Source organism: Heteronotia binoei, chromosome 1 (assembly GCF_032191835.1).
Source record: "Heteronotia binoei isolate CCM8104 ecotype False Entrance Well chromosome 1, APGP_CSIRO_Hbin_v1, whole genome shotgun sequence".
Taxonomy (NCBI): domain Eukaryota; kingdom Metazoa; phylum Chordata; class Lepidosauria; order Squamata; family Gekkonidae; genus Heteronotia; species Heteronotia binoei.
The window spans coordinates 260,859,436-260,871,680 of record NC_083223.1 but is presented as its reverse complement, the minus strand read 5'-3'; the positions used below and the strand labels follow the sequence as shown (position 1 = coordinate 260,871,680).

The following is a 12,245-nucleotide window of genomic DNA, read 5'->3' as shown; positions in this document are numbered from 1 at the left end:
AAGAAGATAAAGGAGATTGTAAGGGCCGGGTATAAATCTGCAATTCTTCTTCTCTTCACCCTCCAAAGCATTCATTTTTTTCCAGGGCAGCTTATCTCTGTCGTCTGGAGCTGAGCCAGTTTGGTGTAGTGGTTCAGTGCGCTCTTATCTAGGAGAACCAGGTTTGATTCCCCACTCCTCCACTAGCAGCTGCTGGAATGGCCTTGAAAAGGCAGCTTCCGTGGGAGCTCTCTCAGCCGCACCTACCTCACAGTGTGTGTGTGTGGGGGGGGGGAAGTAAAGGAAAGCCGCTCTGAGATCCAATATCGTCTTCTAATTCCAGGATATTTCCAGGTGTCACCTAGGAGGGTGGGATTTGGGAAAGGATTTCAGCAGGGTACAATACCATTGACTCCAGCTTCCAAAGCAGTCAGTTTATCCAGGAGAAATGATCTCTGTTGCTTGGAGCTTAGGTGTAAATCCAGGAGATCTCCAGCCACCACCTGGGGGTTAGCAAATCAGTACCCCAAATTATCGTGACATTTCCAAATCTCTCTCACACACCAGACTCTGGGGACTCCCTGTGCCCTAAAAGGGAGACCGGCATCCACAGGAATCTCATAACAAAGACATTATATTAGATTCTGTTATTAAAAAAGAACTGTCCTATTTTTGTTGAGGGAAGAATATTTTATGATATTTATCAACATTACGTTAACTGCGCGTGCGTCACTCCTTCCCAGGCCCTTTTCCTACACTCCATTCTAAACACGTTAGACGCCGGGGGCTCGATACGCATGCGCAATACCCGTCTTTAAAATAAAAAAAAAAGACGCAAAACTCCGCCTTTGCCGGCATGTACACCAAGGGGTGGGGGAGAGAAACGCGCTAATGGAGTACGAGACAAAAACCGGCCTCCACTGTCTTCCTTTTCGCTGCTCAATCTGGTTAATGCGCGCGCGCGCACTAAATCCAACCGCGCCCCTCCTTTCTACGCCTGCGCCCCACGCCTGTCTTCCCTCATCTGTTCTCTCCGCCCCTCCCCCTTACCGCGCGTGCGCTGCACGATCCGGCGGTTGCTGTCTCGTCAGTCAGCGCCTGACCGTTGAGAGGGGCGGTTGTGCGGAGGAGAGGTCTTGTTTGCTGCTGTCGCCGCCCGCCGTCATCGACGCAATGGCTGAGCCCGCCACCCAGTTCCCCTATATTTCTTCCTCCGCGGGAGGGGGCTCCTCGGAGCCGGGAGGACGAGACGCCAAGGGGGCAGGTTCCCCTCAGTCTTGCGCTGGTAAGGGGTGGTGACCAGGAGAAGGAACAGCGATAGAATGTGAGGGGTGGGGGGGAGGAGGGGGGTGTCTCGCGAGGGGAAGAGCCTGAAGGGTGGTGGGCACGAGGCAAAGGAAAGAGGTGAACTCTGGGTCCCAGAGCAGATAGCCCACCCATTCATTGGGGCTCTTCAGAAATATTAATTTTATTATGCTGTTCCTGTTCTCGCACATGTGTCAGTTTTGGGGTTCAACAGAACGCTTAGCATGCACACCCTAGAAGGGGGGGGGAGGGTTGTAATTGAAAAAGGAGCTTTTGTTTTGCAGCAAAGAGTGCAGAAAACAATGCATCTGTTAAGACCGAATAGCATATTTCATTATAACTGGCCCAGGTGAGTAAGCTTTTGAGTTACACCGGATCCTGCATCAAGGTAGATGCAAGAAAAAACAAGTAGTGGCTTTTGCTGGGGATGAGGCCACACAGAATGTTAACGTAGTGCCTAAATAATACCTTTATCAGGAGCAACCTGGGTTTAGTGTTGCCTGCAGCTGTTCTTCAGGCAAAGGTGCGTTGTTTAAGAAACCACTGTTACTATGGCACAATTTATAGAAGCAATTCCGATAGTGCCTGTGGGAAGGCCAGGTTTTGTTGGCACTGTCCAAGTTCACAAGGTGTGAGATGATGAGTTAATACAAAATCCTCCCTCAGGCTGGCGGTTAAAATAAGAGCAGAGATATATGAAACAGGCAGCAATGAAGAAGTGGTTAGGAAGTTACCACTAGACAGGTAGCCTTTAGTGCAACAATATTCAAAAGGAAGGTTAAAATTGAGCTTTTTATTATAACTAAATTTGTGTTCATGTTCAGAAGTGGAATGTGCAGACTTTTGAGCTCTGCGGAACCCTTTCTCAGTTGTATATAATTTTTGGAGGAAATGCACTCTGTCATTCCCTAGAGCCACTCCCACCCCCCATTGTAATTTTTTCTCCTTCGGACCAGAGAGAGGATTCTGTGTAGCCCAGAGTCTCCAGTGCTGCTTTGTGATTGTTGGGCATTCTGATAAAAAAATATTATTTTAACCACCCCTGAGACAGTTTGGTGGAGGAGGGATTAAAACCTGAACGAAGGAGAAAGAGGGGGAGGGAACCTGAGAAATAAGGGTGTGGCAGATGTGTTTGGGTGAGACTATTCTGGCAGAAAAGGGTTTTGGTGTTTAAGGCAGGTTGGAATCCACTCAAAATGGGCACACTTGAGATCCAGACTACAATATGTGCGATTCAAGAGGGCTGATTTTACAGTCGGGCTCACCTCATTCTAATGGGGGGCTAGATTGCCTCCCTCCATCTCATTCCTGGTACACAGTGCAAGCAAATTGAGGGTTGCTGTGAGTGTGAGGGTCTTAGATGTTTTTTTCTTCAAGGGTGAGAGAGCTGAGCAGAGTGTTTATGACACTGCTGGTAAATGCCAAAAAACAACAGAGTGGGTGGGGGAGGTTGTATAAATCATATGAGCAGCAGGTTTTGCGGTCTTTTCTGGAGGAGGCCCAAAGCACGCTCGGTCAAATCCTTCTTGCTATACACGGTTGCTTGGATTCTCCACCAGTCATTCTGCTGTTTTCAAATCCACCATTTCAGATGCCTGGAAATCTGTCGGGCATAATGCCTGCTAGGAGGGCTTGAATAGGATGGATTCTCCTGGTGTTAATAATTGGAAGGAACTGCTTGGCGCTGGGGAGGGTCAAGAGCCCTTTTTTATTATTTGGGGAGCAGCGATATAACCAAGCACAGAACCCGACGCTAGCAGGTGCTGAGCCCTGCTGTTGTGCCTTTTCAGCATGACTCCAAGCAAAACGAGTGCGATGGCTTTCTAAGCCGGGTCTTTGAAAAACACCAGATGGGCTGGAGGTTGGGAAGGGAGTGGTGCCTGGATTGGAAGGTAGGGATCTAGGGAGTATTTTCCCTCTTGCTGGTGGAGCCGCCCCTGTCTCTTGACAGAAGATGCCTCCCAGTACAGCAAAACAAGAAACCTTCCCTCCCCCCTTCGGTTTTGGTGGTACCAGTTGGAGCTTGGGGGTGACTCAGATCTTTCTGGTGCAAGCTAAAAGCTCTCCCCCCTCCCATAAAAAGCAGGTGAACCAGCTGAAAGGGGGCGTTGGCTTTGCCAGGGCAGATACGCTGCCCACATTCCACCCTGATCTTGTATTGTTAGCTTCTACTTGACACACGAGAGCCAATTTCTTTTGGATCTTAAACATTTTTCCCTGTCACCCTGCCATAAATATTTATTGTGGGAGTGCAGAAGCTGCAGCTTGGTGATCCTTCTTTGAGAAGGCCAGACTGTGGCAGTGAATCCCTTTTGTGATGGCTTTGGGCAACTGGAGAGGGGGCAGGGACAAGCCCTAGACAAAGCCAGGCGCTATTTAAAATATGCACCCCTTCTCTCCCCGCCCCCTCGGTCGCCTGGGGTGGGCTGGAAACCAGAGGGATGGCTTCTTTAGCCAGCTCAGCCTTGAAAGCTGGAAAAAGACCAGCTCTTTGGTTTAAAAAAAAAAAATCTGCACTGCGGATGCTTCTCTTTGAGGCTGAAAACCACAGCCAGGTGATGATGCTTAAAGGGACCGACCAAGTCTAGCGACTTTGATGTGACGTGACTCTTGTCCTTTTGAGCAGGGTCAGAGCTGGTGTTTCTAGTCTGTGGGTTTGTTTGGAAATTCCTAACCCCGCTCTTTACCTTGCACAGGTATATTATCAGCCCCTGGTGTGGCAGCAGCGTGAAGTGCCGTTTGAGACGTTGCTTTCCTGAGTACTGTGTACTCGGAGCCTTTGCGTTTTTATGCCTGAAGTGCTGTTTGAGATGTTGTTTTCCTGAGTATTGCGTACTTGGAGCCTTTGCATTTTTATGCCTCCCACCCGTCGAGGCTCTCTCAAAATCCCGAGCCCTGTGTAGATGATGGCATCCTTGGCAAGGGGGTGAGCAGATTTTCAACCATCATCTACCTTGGAGTCAAGGTCAAGACAATATTTGGCTGGTTGGCCTGTGGGTGCACTTGGCTGGTGCATGACTTCATTGAGATGGGTGAAGAGGGGATGTTGCTGAATCCGAGTCCTTGTCTGAGGCCTGAGTGTTTGCTGTCTCTGGTGCAGCTCTTCCAGAGGGGTGGGAAATAGCTCCTCATGCCCAGTTTCTCAGTGGCCTCTCTTGTCACTCCTGGCAGGTTGTCCCAGGAGTCATCTCCCATCCTGAATTCAGTCTTGCCGTGAGTGCTGAACCACCTCAGATAGCATTCTGAGGCTCTGGAATTTCCCACTTGGGATACAGACAGGTTTTGAGGTTGCTTAATACAGAGTCAGGTGTGGGCTCTTGCTCCTGCTGAAGGCCAATAATCCCTGCATCAGCTTCCAAGGTGGTCTTTGAAGCATGCTGAGTATTTAGATTTTAGATTAGTTGGTGCGTGTGCAGACATATGTTACCTGAGCAGATATTCTAGCAATAGGGAAAGGAGGCATGCCTTGATACTCTGCAAAGCACCTAGTCCCCTCAGTTTGCAGATGGAGGAATCATTCTTCCAAATGAGAGAACGTGTCCCATGATTTTCACGCAAGGTGACTTGGATTCTGTGAATCTGTTATGCTCAGGGTGGTGCTGGCACCCACCCCTTACTCAGTGGAGTCATCCTCTGACGCAAGAATCTCTTGTGTCAGGGGAATGCTCCTGGTTTTGGGGGAGAGTGCTGCTAGGGCTGGACCCCACCACCGGATGCGTTCTTCTGTGTCCTTTGAGGCCTTGAGCCAGCAATACAGACACACAACATCTCTTTAAATGGTAGGTGAAGGACAGAAACATGACACGCGTCTTAACATTATAGAAGAGGAAATGCTTTTGTGTCACTGTACTGATTCATAATAAATCCATTAGGAAGCAAGTGGCATGTTTTGCCTCTAAAGGAGGCTTGAAAATGGAAGTGAACCGGAAAAGGAATCTGGCAGCTAGAGGCTCATTCTGATAAGACCCAGCAATCCCAGTCCTTGAGAAGGGGAGTAACAGCACAGGGCCTACTTGACAGGCTTCTGATCTAGGTAGCCCAGGCGAGCCTGATCTCAAAAGCGAAGTAAAGTCAACCTGGTTAGTACTTGAGTGGGAGACCACCCAGGAAGGCCGAGGCTGCTACACAGAGGCAGGCAAAGACAGCCCATCCCTGTTCGGCTCTTGCCTTGAAAACCCCCGTGGCATCGTGAAAGTTGACTGAGACTTGACAGCAAAAGAATAAAATAAGAACCTTGCAGAGGACAAAATCCTCTTCCATTTGCCAAACCTGGTTGTTCATGACAGCAAGGTGAGCAACTTCCAAATTATGGAGCTGTCATTGTTCGTTCTCTTCCCCTCCAAATAGGTAGGGTGGTGTGCTGACTTGCATAACCTGCTCTCCAGAACTTGGCCATGAATGAGCATTTCCTCCAGCATCTTGGCACTCTTTGGCCCTGCTTTGGTTTGGGGGCTCTCTTCTCTTTGGCTTGCGGCCACCCTTTATCAGAGCATGGCCAGCTGAGTCTGTCAGGCAGAATATCTTGGAATATAGGCAGCTTATGTTAAAATCCTATTGCAGACATTGGCTTTTCTTCACCACTGCATCATTTTCTGTGCCCTACAATAGTGGGGCTGCACAAATGAATTAAAACCGTGGTCTTCCAAATGCACTGTATTGCAGAATGTTGCCAGAGCGGCACAGAACCATTTTGCGGTTGGTTGCACAAGTCTGCATTTGGTCCTCTTAAGGGCTTGGTGGATTTGTATCGCTCTTGAAGCCCAGTCATTTAAAGGAGGGGGGAGAGACATTTGTCTGCTCTTCGGAGTACATTTGGCTGATCTGAGATCCCAAAGCTTCAGCTCTGTTCTCCTTCACAGCTAGAAAAATCTAAATTATGCAGCAGCCATATATTGCAGTTGGATACTGCTGCAGCTACAAATCCCTTCGAAGTCTGTGGCTAAAAGCAAAAACAAGTAAAGGACTTGAATGTAAATCCATTAAGAGGCACTTTGGCTCTGGGGACAATGGCATGGTGTTCACACTTAATAACATCAGATAGTGGTTAGGCACTTTTGTGAATGATTCCCATGCTTGCATGCTGCTCCTTTCTCTTGCTTATGCAGAATCATGGCTTCCGCCTTAGAACAAACAGTGGTTTGCTGTTACATCTGAATGGGCAAGGCAAGATCTTACTCCAAACGGCTACATCAAACCAAGGCTTAAAGCTGTTTTCGAGTCCAGCTTGGAGGGAGCACATCATTTGAAGTTGCTTTATAAGGAGATTTGCAAGGCAGAGATTTTGGGAAGTGTTGCTGTCATCTCACAGTTACCTTTCTGTTAAAAACAGAAGAGCTGCTTGTCTAAAACCAGATTATTTAGTGAGCGTCGGATACTTGGTCCAGTGCTTCTTGAATTCAGGTTCTAATCCTATTGCTGTCAATGGGACTGAATGATCTTTGGCTGGAAAAATCCAGCTTATTTGCTTCTGGGCATCCTCTTTTAACGGTGGGGGGGGGGGGAAGAGGGGTGACTGCTTCCCATGCTGTTGCTGGAAAAGCAGGTGTGCAAGACTGCCAGATATCATAATCACACTTTTATTGGGGTTAGGAGTGTGATTCAGTTTGGCAGTGGAGCTGAGTCTCCCTAAATGTGTCAGGAAACTCTTAAAATGGCTGACACATTTGTGGCTGTTAAATACAGGCCATCAGTAGATTAGAAGTAACCAGACATATATGCAAACTTCAGGTTGGTTTTCCATTTGTGTAACGTGAGAAAATGAAGCCTGAAGCCAGGTCTTGTTGCAGCAGCCATGATTTTTTGGGCTTCCAGTCTTACAGTGCGCAGTGGAATAAGCAGGGCTTTTTTTGTAGCAGGAACTCCTTTACATATTAGGCCACACACCCCTTATGGAGCCAATCCTCCAAGAGCTTACAGGGCTCTTAAGTATCGAGCCTACTGTAAGAAGAAGATAATGGATTTATATCCCTACTATAAGAAGAAGATATTGGGTTTATATCCTGAATCACACTCAATCTCAGAGTCTCAGAGCAGCTCACAATCTCCTTTATCTTCCTTCCCCACAACAGACATCCTGTGAGGTGGGTGGGGCTGAGAGGACTCTCACATCAGCTGCCCTTTCAAGGACAACTCCTGCGATTGCTATGGCTAACCCAAGGCCATTCCAGCAGGTGCAAGTGGAGGAGTGGGGAATCAAACCCGGTTCTCCCAGATAAGAGTCCGCGCACTTAACTGCTACACCAAACTGGCTCTCTCCAGGAGGATTGGCTACATCGGGGTATGGCCTAATAAGCAAAGGAGTTCCTGCTACAAAAAAAGTCCTGTGAGTAAGTAAACAAATTGAGGATGTCTTGCGCCAGAACATCAGAATGATAGGAGATAGAGGCATCTTTTTCCCAGGAGAAAAGGCTGAAGCATTTGAGGCATTCTAGTTTTTGCTGAATGGAGGAGGCTTATGATGTTAGGCAGAAGGTAAAGGTAATCCCCCGGTGCAAGCACCAGTCGTAGGGTAGACCACCCAATAAACTTGAGGGGGGGTCAGTATACTGAAGACAAATTAAAGGAAGTCCTCCTGCACATGGCACGTAACTGTATGGAATTTGCTGTCACTTGATGTGCTTATAGCCACAGGCTTGTGTGCCGTTAAAAGGCAAGATGGATCTGCCCATGGTTTTTGGCAATGATATCAAAATGGTGACTGTCATGTACTTGGATGCAGTTGCAAAGGTGCATGGGTCACTTCAGAGCTTCTGGCCTGTTTCTGTGTGAAACAGAATTCTAGTCGAGGTGGAATTCTTAGTCTTATGATTTTACCGAGACCCCAGGCAGCTTCATGAATGGCCGGCAGCACTGCTCTGAGGCCTATTACGGTCCCGAAACAACATTGTTTGTTTTTATTCTCTCTGCCCCTTATGCAAGATGTCCTAATTGTGCTTCTACCCAAAACAGTGGCAAAGTTGACAACCTGGATTGCCTTTCCTCTTTTCTCGTTGGGAGGGGCACGTTGGGAATACACTGTACTCTTCCACAAAGGCAGACATTAGGCAGCATTCCAGCTTTGTCTTGGCTGGCAGGGAGAGACACGCTGCCATCACAACACGCAGCGCTCTGCTCTGACCTGCAAATAATACGCAGGCTGCTGTTGCTTTAGCCAGGATGGCGTTTATGCTGCTTAAAGGCCTGTTCCCCTTTGTATTGTTTGGAATCTCAGCCAAGGAGGGTTAGCAGTGATACCTATGGATGGGAGATACTTAGCTGTCCTCGACGAACAGAGAAGGGAACTGTGGTAGTAGTTGTGGCTCAGGAAGGCCCTGGTTCAAATTTTGCATTGCCTACAAGCTCACGAGAACCAGGGGCTGTACCTAGAATAGTTGTGTTGAGACAGCTTTTTCTCTCCCTTTTCTAAGATTGAAAGTGAAATGAAGTCTGGAAAGAGGAGGAAGGGAACTGCCATCTTTTCAAGAAGCCCAAATGCCTGATTGGCTATAGCCCTGACTAGAAGAGCTTTTGATCTCTCTACATACACCCCCAGCTTCTGATATAAGAGCAATACCAGCCTACTTTTCATTGTTCTTGTAGGGATTTCCGAGTCATTCTCTTATACATGTAAGAAAAGAGTTACGCAAATGCTGTAGAATGGGAGGAGGGAAGCACAGTGATGGACTTCAGTCCTGCAGGAAGGCTGTGCTCTTTATCCCAGACACATTGGAGCTGGTGGAGGTCATTTGGTCGGGAGAGAAACTTTATTCATCCATAAAAGGCCTTCTGTTTCCAGCTAATGTGCAGTGGCAGTCAAAATCAGTTCTCCCTTAACATAGCTTTTAAGGCTGAATCAAGCAATGCCCAGTTAAAGTTAAACGTTCAACAGACCTCCTTCTTTTGACTGTATTGGTTCTTCTGACCCTTTGGAGTGTACACCCTTAAAAAAACCCTCAAGTATAGCTAATGCCAAGGTCTTTTTTGCAGGCTTTTTGAGATTGCTTGGGTAATAGTAAGTACCAGTCTTCCATGCCATGTTTGTCCCTTGCTGATGAAGTTTCTGTGTGAGTCAGCCATGTGACTTTAGGACCAGCTAGTCTCCTTGCAGTACTTTTTTGCCGGTGACCATCTCCCAAGTTATTCTGACTAAATGTTTGCAGATAGGACCATGCAGTAACGTCGCCCGCAGAGGGGATTACTGTCCCGCTTGCTTGCACATGACCGTCCTTTGCCATTTGTGACTTAAGAGAAAACCATGATTGCTGACCTTTCTTGTAAAGCTTCCCTGCCTAAAGATGAATCCTACTTGTCCCAGGTACACAGGCAAGCCATGGTTTACATGGCATGTAAATCACTTACTTGCATGGCATCCACATCTATACCCCTTACATTGAGAATCACCATGGTCTGGGTCCCGTTGACTGCTTGGAGCATCTTCTCCCACATCTGATCCAAGACTGGCCACTGGTTAAGAGTGGTGGACTTTGATCTGGAGAACTGGATTTCATTCCCCCTCCTCCACATGAAGCCTGCAGAGTGACCTTGAGCCAGTCACCTCTCAGAACTCTCTCAGCCCCACCTAAGGGGGAAGGGAAGATTATTGTAAACCATTTTGACACTCCTTAAGGTAGAAAAAAGTGAGGTATAAAAACCTACTCTTTATCACCGATGACTGTCTGTTGGGTTGTTAAATGTGCATTTAAAGCTCCCAAGTATTTCTCAAAGGAAAATGAGATACTTGATGTATTTGTCATACCCTCATTCTCTCACTAAAGGTCATGAGATTCTTCTCCCTTTTCCTCCAACGGGTACCTGTTGTATGAAGGCACTGCACTCTCCTTTTTTTGTTGTGGTTACTCTAAAATAGCCTCTTATCTGCAGACTTAAAAACCAAGAAGGTGACACCTCTTCTGATTAAAACGTAGTAAAAATCCATGAATCGTGTATTATCATAGTTCAGAGCAATATCCCAGCCACTACAATATGTGCAAAAGAACAGGCTGCTCATTGCATGGTGCCTTACTGTCCATGAGCATGTTTTGATGCACATGTGCTTTAGAGAGGAGCAGCAATTGGCAGAAAACTTGCAGTGACATCCTGATCAACAGCAATGCTAGCAGCTCCCAAAAATAGCTTCTTACACTTTGTTTTTCTGGTGATGTTGTATTTTGGGTCTTATGGGGTAAACACCTGCTAAAAAGCATTCTTGAAATGCCACAGGATGCAAGGAGATGGGTTGTGGCTCTGAGCATGTTTAGCGCTTCCCTTTGACCAATGTCACTTGCTGAATTCTAGAAATATCTAATGTTAAAAGATCTTATAGTTCAGGCTAGCCCAGACTTGTCAGAATTTGGAAGCTAAGCAGGGACGGCTCTGGCTAGTATTTGGATGGGAGACCTGCTAGGAATACCAGCATCATGACATGAAGACAGGCAATAGCCAGTTACCTCTGAATGTCTCTTGCCTTCAAAACCCCACTGGGATTGCCATAAATCAACAGTGACCTGACGGCAGTTTCCACCACCAGTCTTAAGAAACAGCCCAGCAGGCATTCCTGAGGTATAAAAATCAGCAAAAAACGGAACAGAAGCCACCTTCAATGCTGAGCAAACAAAAAGTGGCTTAGCTGAGCAGCTGAAGCCTGTGAGCTGTAAAGTCCTGCAGTTCAAATCTCACTTTGCTTCACTGGCTGACTTTAGGTGATCTGCTGTTCTCAAGAAAATGTGCAAGAATCGTTTTGAGCATCCTCGTTATTATAATCGCATCTCTGCTGTTACAATCCACTGTGGTTCTGTTGGTAATCCCGAGTTGCCTCGTTTTAAAGGACCATGGCTGCGTGCGAAAGAGAGATGGATTTGGCACTTAATGACCATGCCAAAATCTTAATTGCTTATCACCCCAGTTTTAAACTCTCCGCCAGCAGAGAGGGTCTTCAGAAATAATGATCTGTAAAGATGGCATCAGATGTAATTTGGCTTTTTAATGTCCTTTGTTGAACCAGGCGATTAATTTGGCTTTGTCCTTTGTTGATCTGGGTGATTAATAGCTTGTTATACAATTGGATTGTTGTGGCGTGTTTCAGATGGGTTTTAGTTCCTAGTTGTAAGATGCCCTTTTGCTTGCATTGGACATAAGCCTGTGGCGTAAAAGCATAAGGTTATTAACAGCAGTTTCTATAATGAGAGTAATTTTCCCCTTCTGCTGAGAGCTGTCCCAGGCAAGACAGAGAAATGCTGCTTGATTTTTAAAATTTTATTTCGTGTATTCCCCCCTCCCTTGCAGCTTCATCCATATGCAGGACCCGAGAGGGAGGGTTGCAAGGCCTCCGCAAAGAAGCATCTAGAGCTTCGCATGCAGACAGGCTGTGCGCGAGCCTCTTACAAGGTCTGATAAATCAAAATAAAGGTCCTGTTGAAAGCAAATCCTGTGGGCTCATGACACTAAATAGCCCCATTTGCAGCACAGCTGGGATTGGAGGGATGATTGATAAGGGGGTCCAGAGACTGAGGCTGAAAAGTCTTTTCATTATTCATTTGTTCCAAATAAAATAAAGCCCATGCTCTCTGTCCTGCCCAAGTTCTGCTTGAACTCGGGAAAGGCTTTGCAAAAAAAAAAGCCTAACAATGCGCTTTTTGTAAATGAGAGAGACCCCCTGTAAAGACCCCTGGTGCGCATTGTACACTGCTGTCTGTGCTTTGTACGGACAGAGCTGCCATTCATCATTCTTGATTAGCTCTCTGGTTGAAAATTTCCCCTCCTGAAGGGGCTGCTCCTGCAGAGAGAGAGCGGTGGGAGAAGGGTCTGGTAAGAATCTCCTCCCGTTCTCCTGACCCACTCGAGTGCTTGCCAGTAAACTTTTCCCAACCCAGTGTGTTGCACTCCAGAGCCTAACTGTCTTTCTAGTGGAAAACATGACTCATCTGTCGAGGCCTGCAAAGAGCTGGAGAGATGGGTTCCGCAATGGCTCAGTAATGCACAGGGCA

At 47.0% G+C, this 12,245-nt stretch overlaps 1 protein-coding gene across 1 annotated transcript in view; it reads left to right on the top strand.

The window, feature by feature from the left end:
- The first annotated feature begins 1,029 nt into the window (after window positions 1-1,029).
- The window catches only part of RTN3 (reticulon 3), a 51,126-nt gene continuing 39,910 nt past the window's right edge, over window positions 1,030-12,245 (top strand). The window contains exon 1 of the mRNA XM_060251504.1: window positions 1,030-1,264. Coding sequence (XP_060107487.1) covers window positions 1,153-1,264 — 112 coding nt within the window. The 5' untranslated portion in view covers window positions 1,030-1,152. The remainder of the gene's footprint in view (window positions 1,265-12,245) is intronic.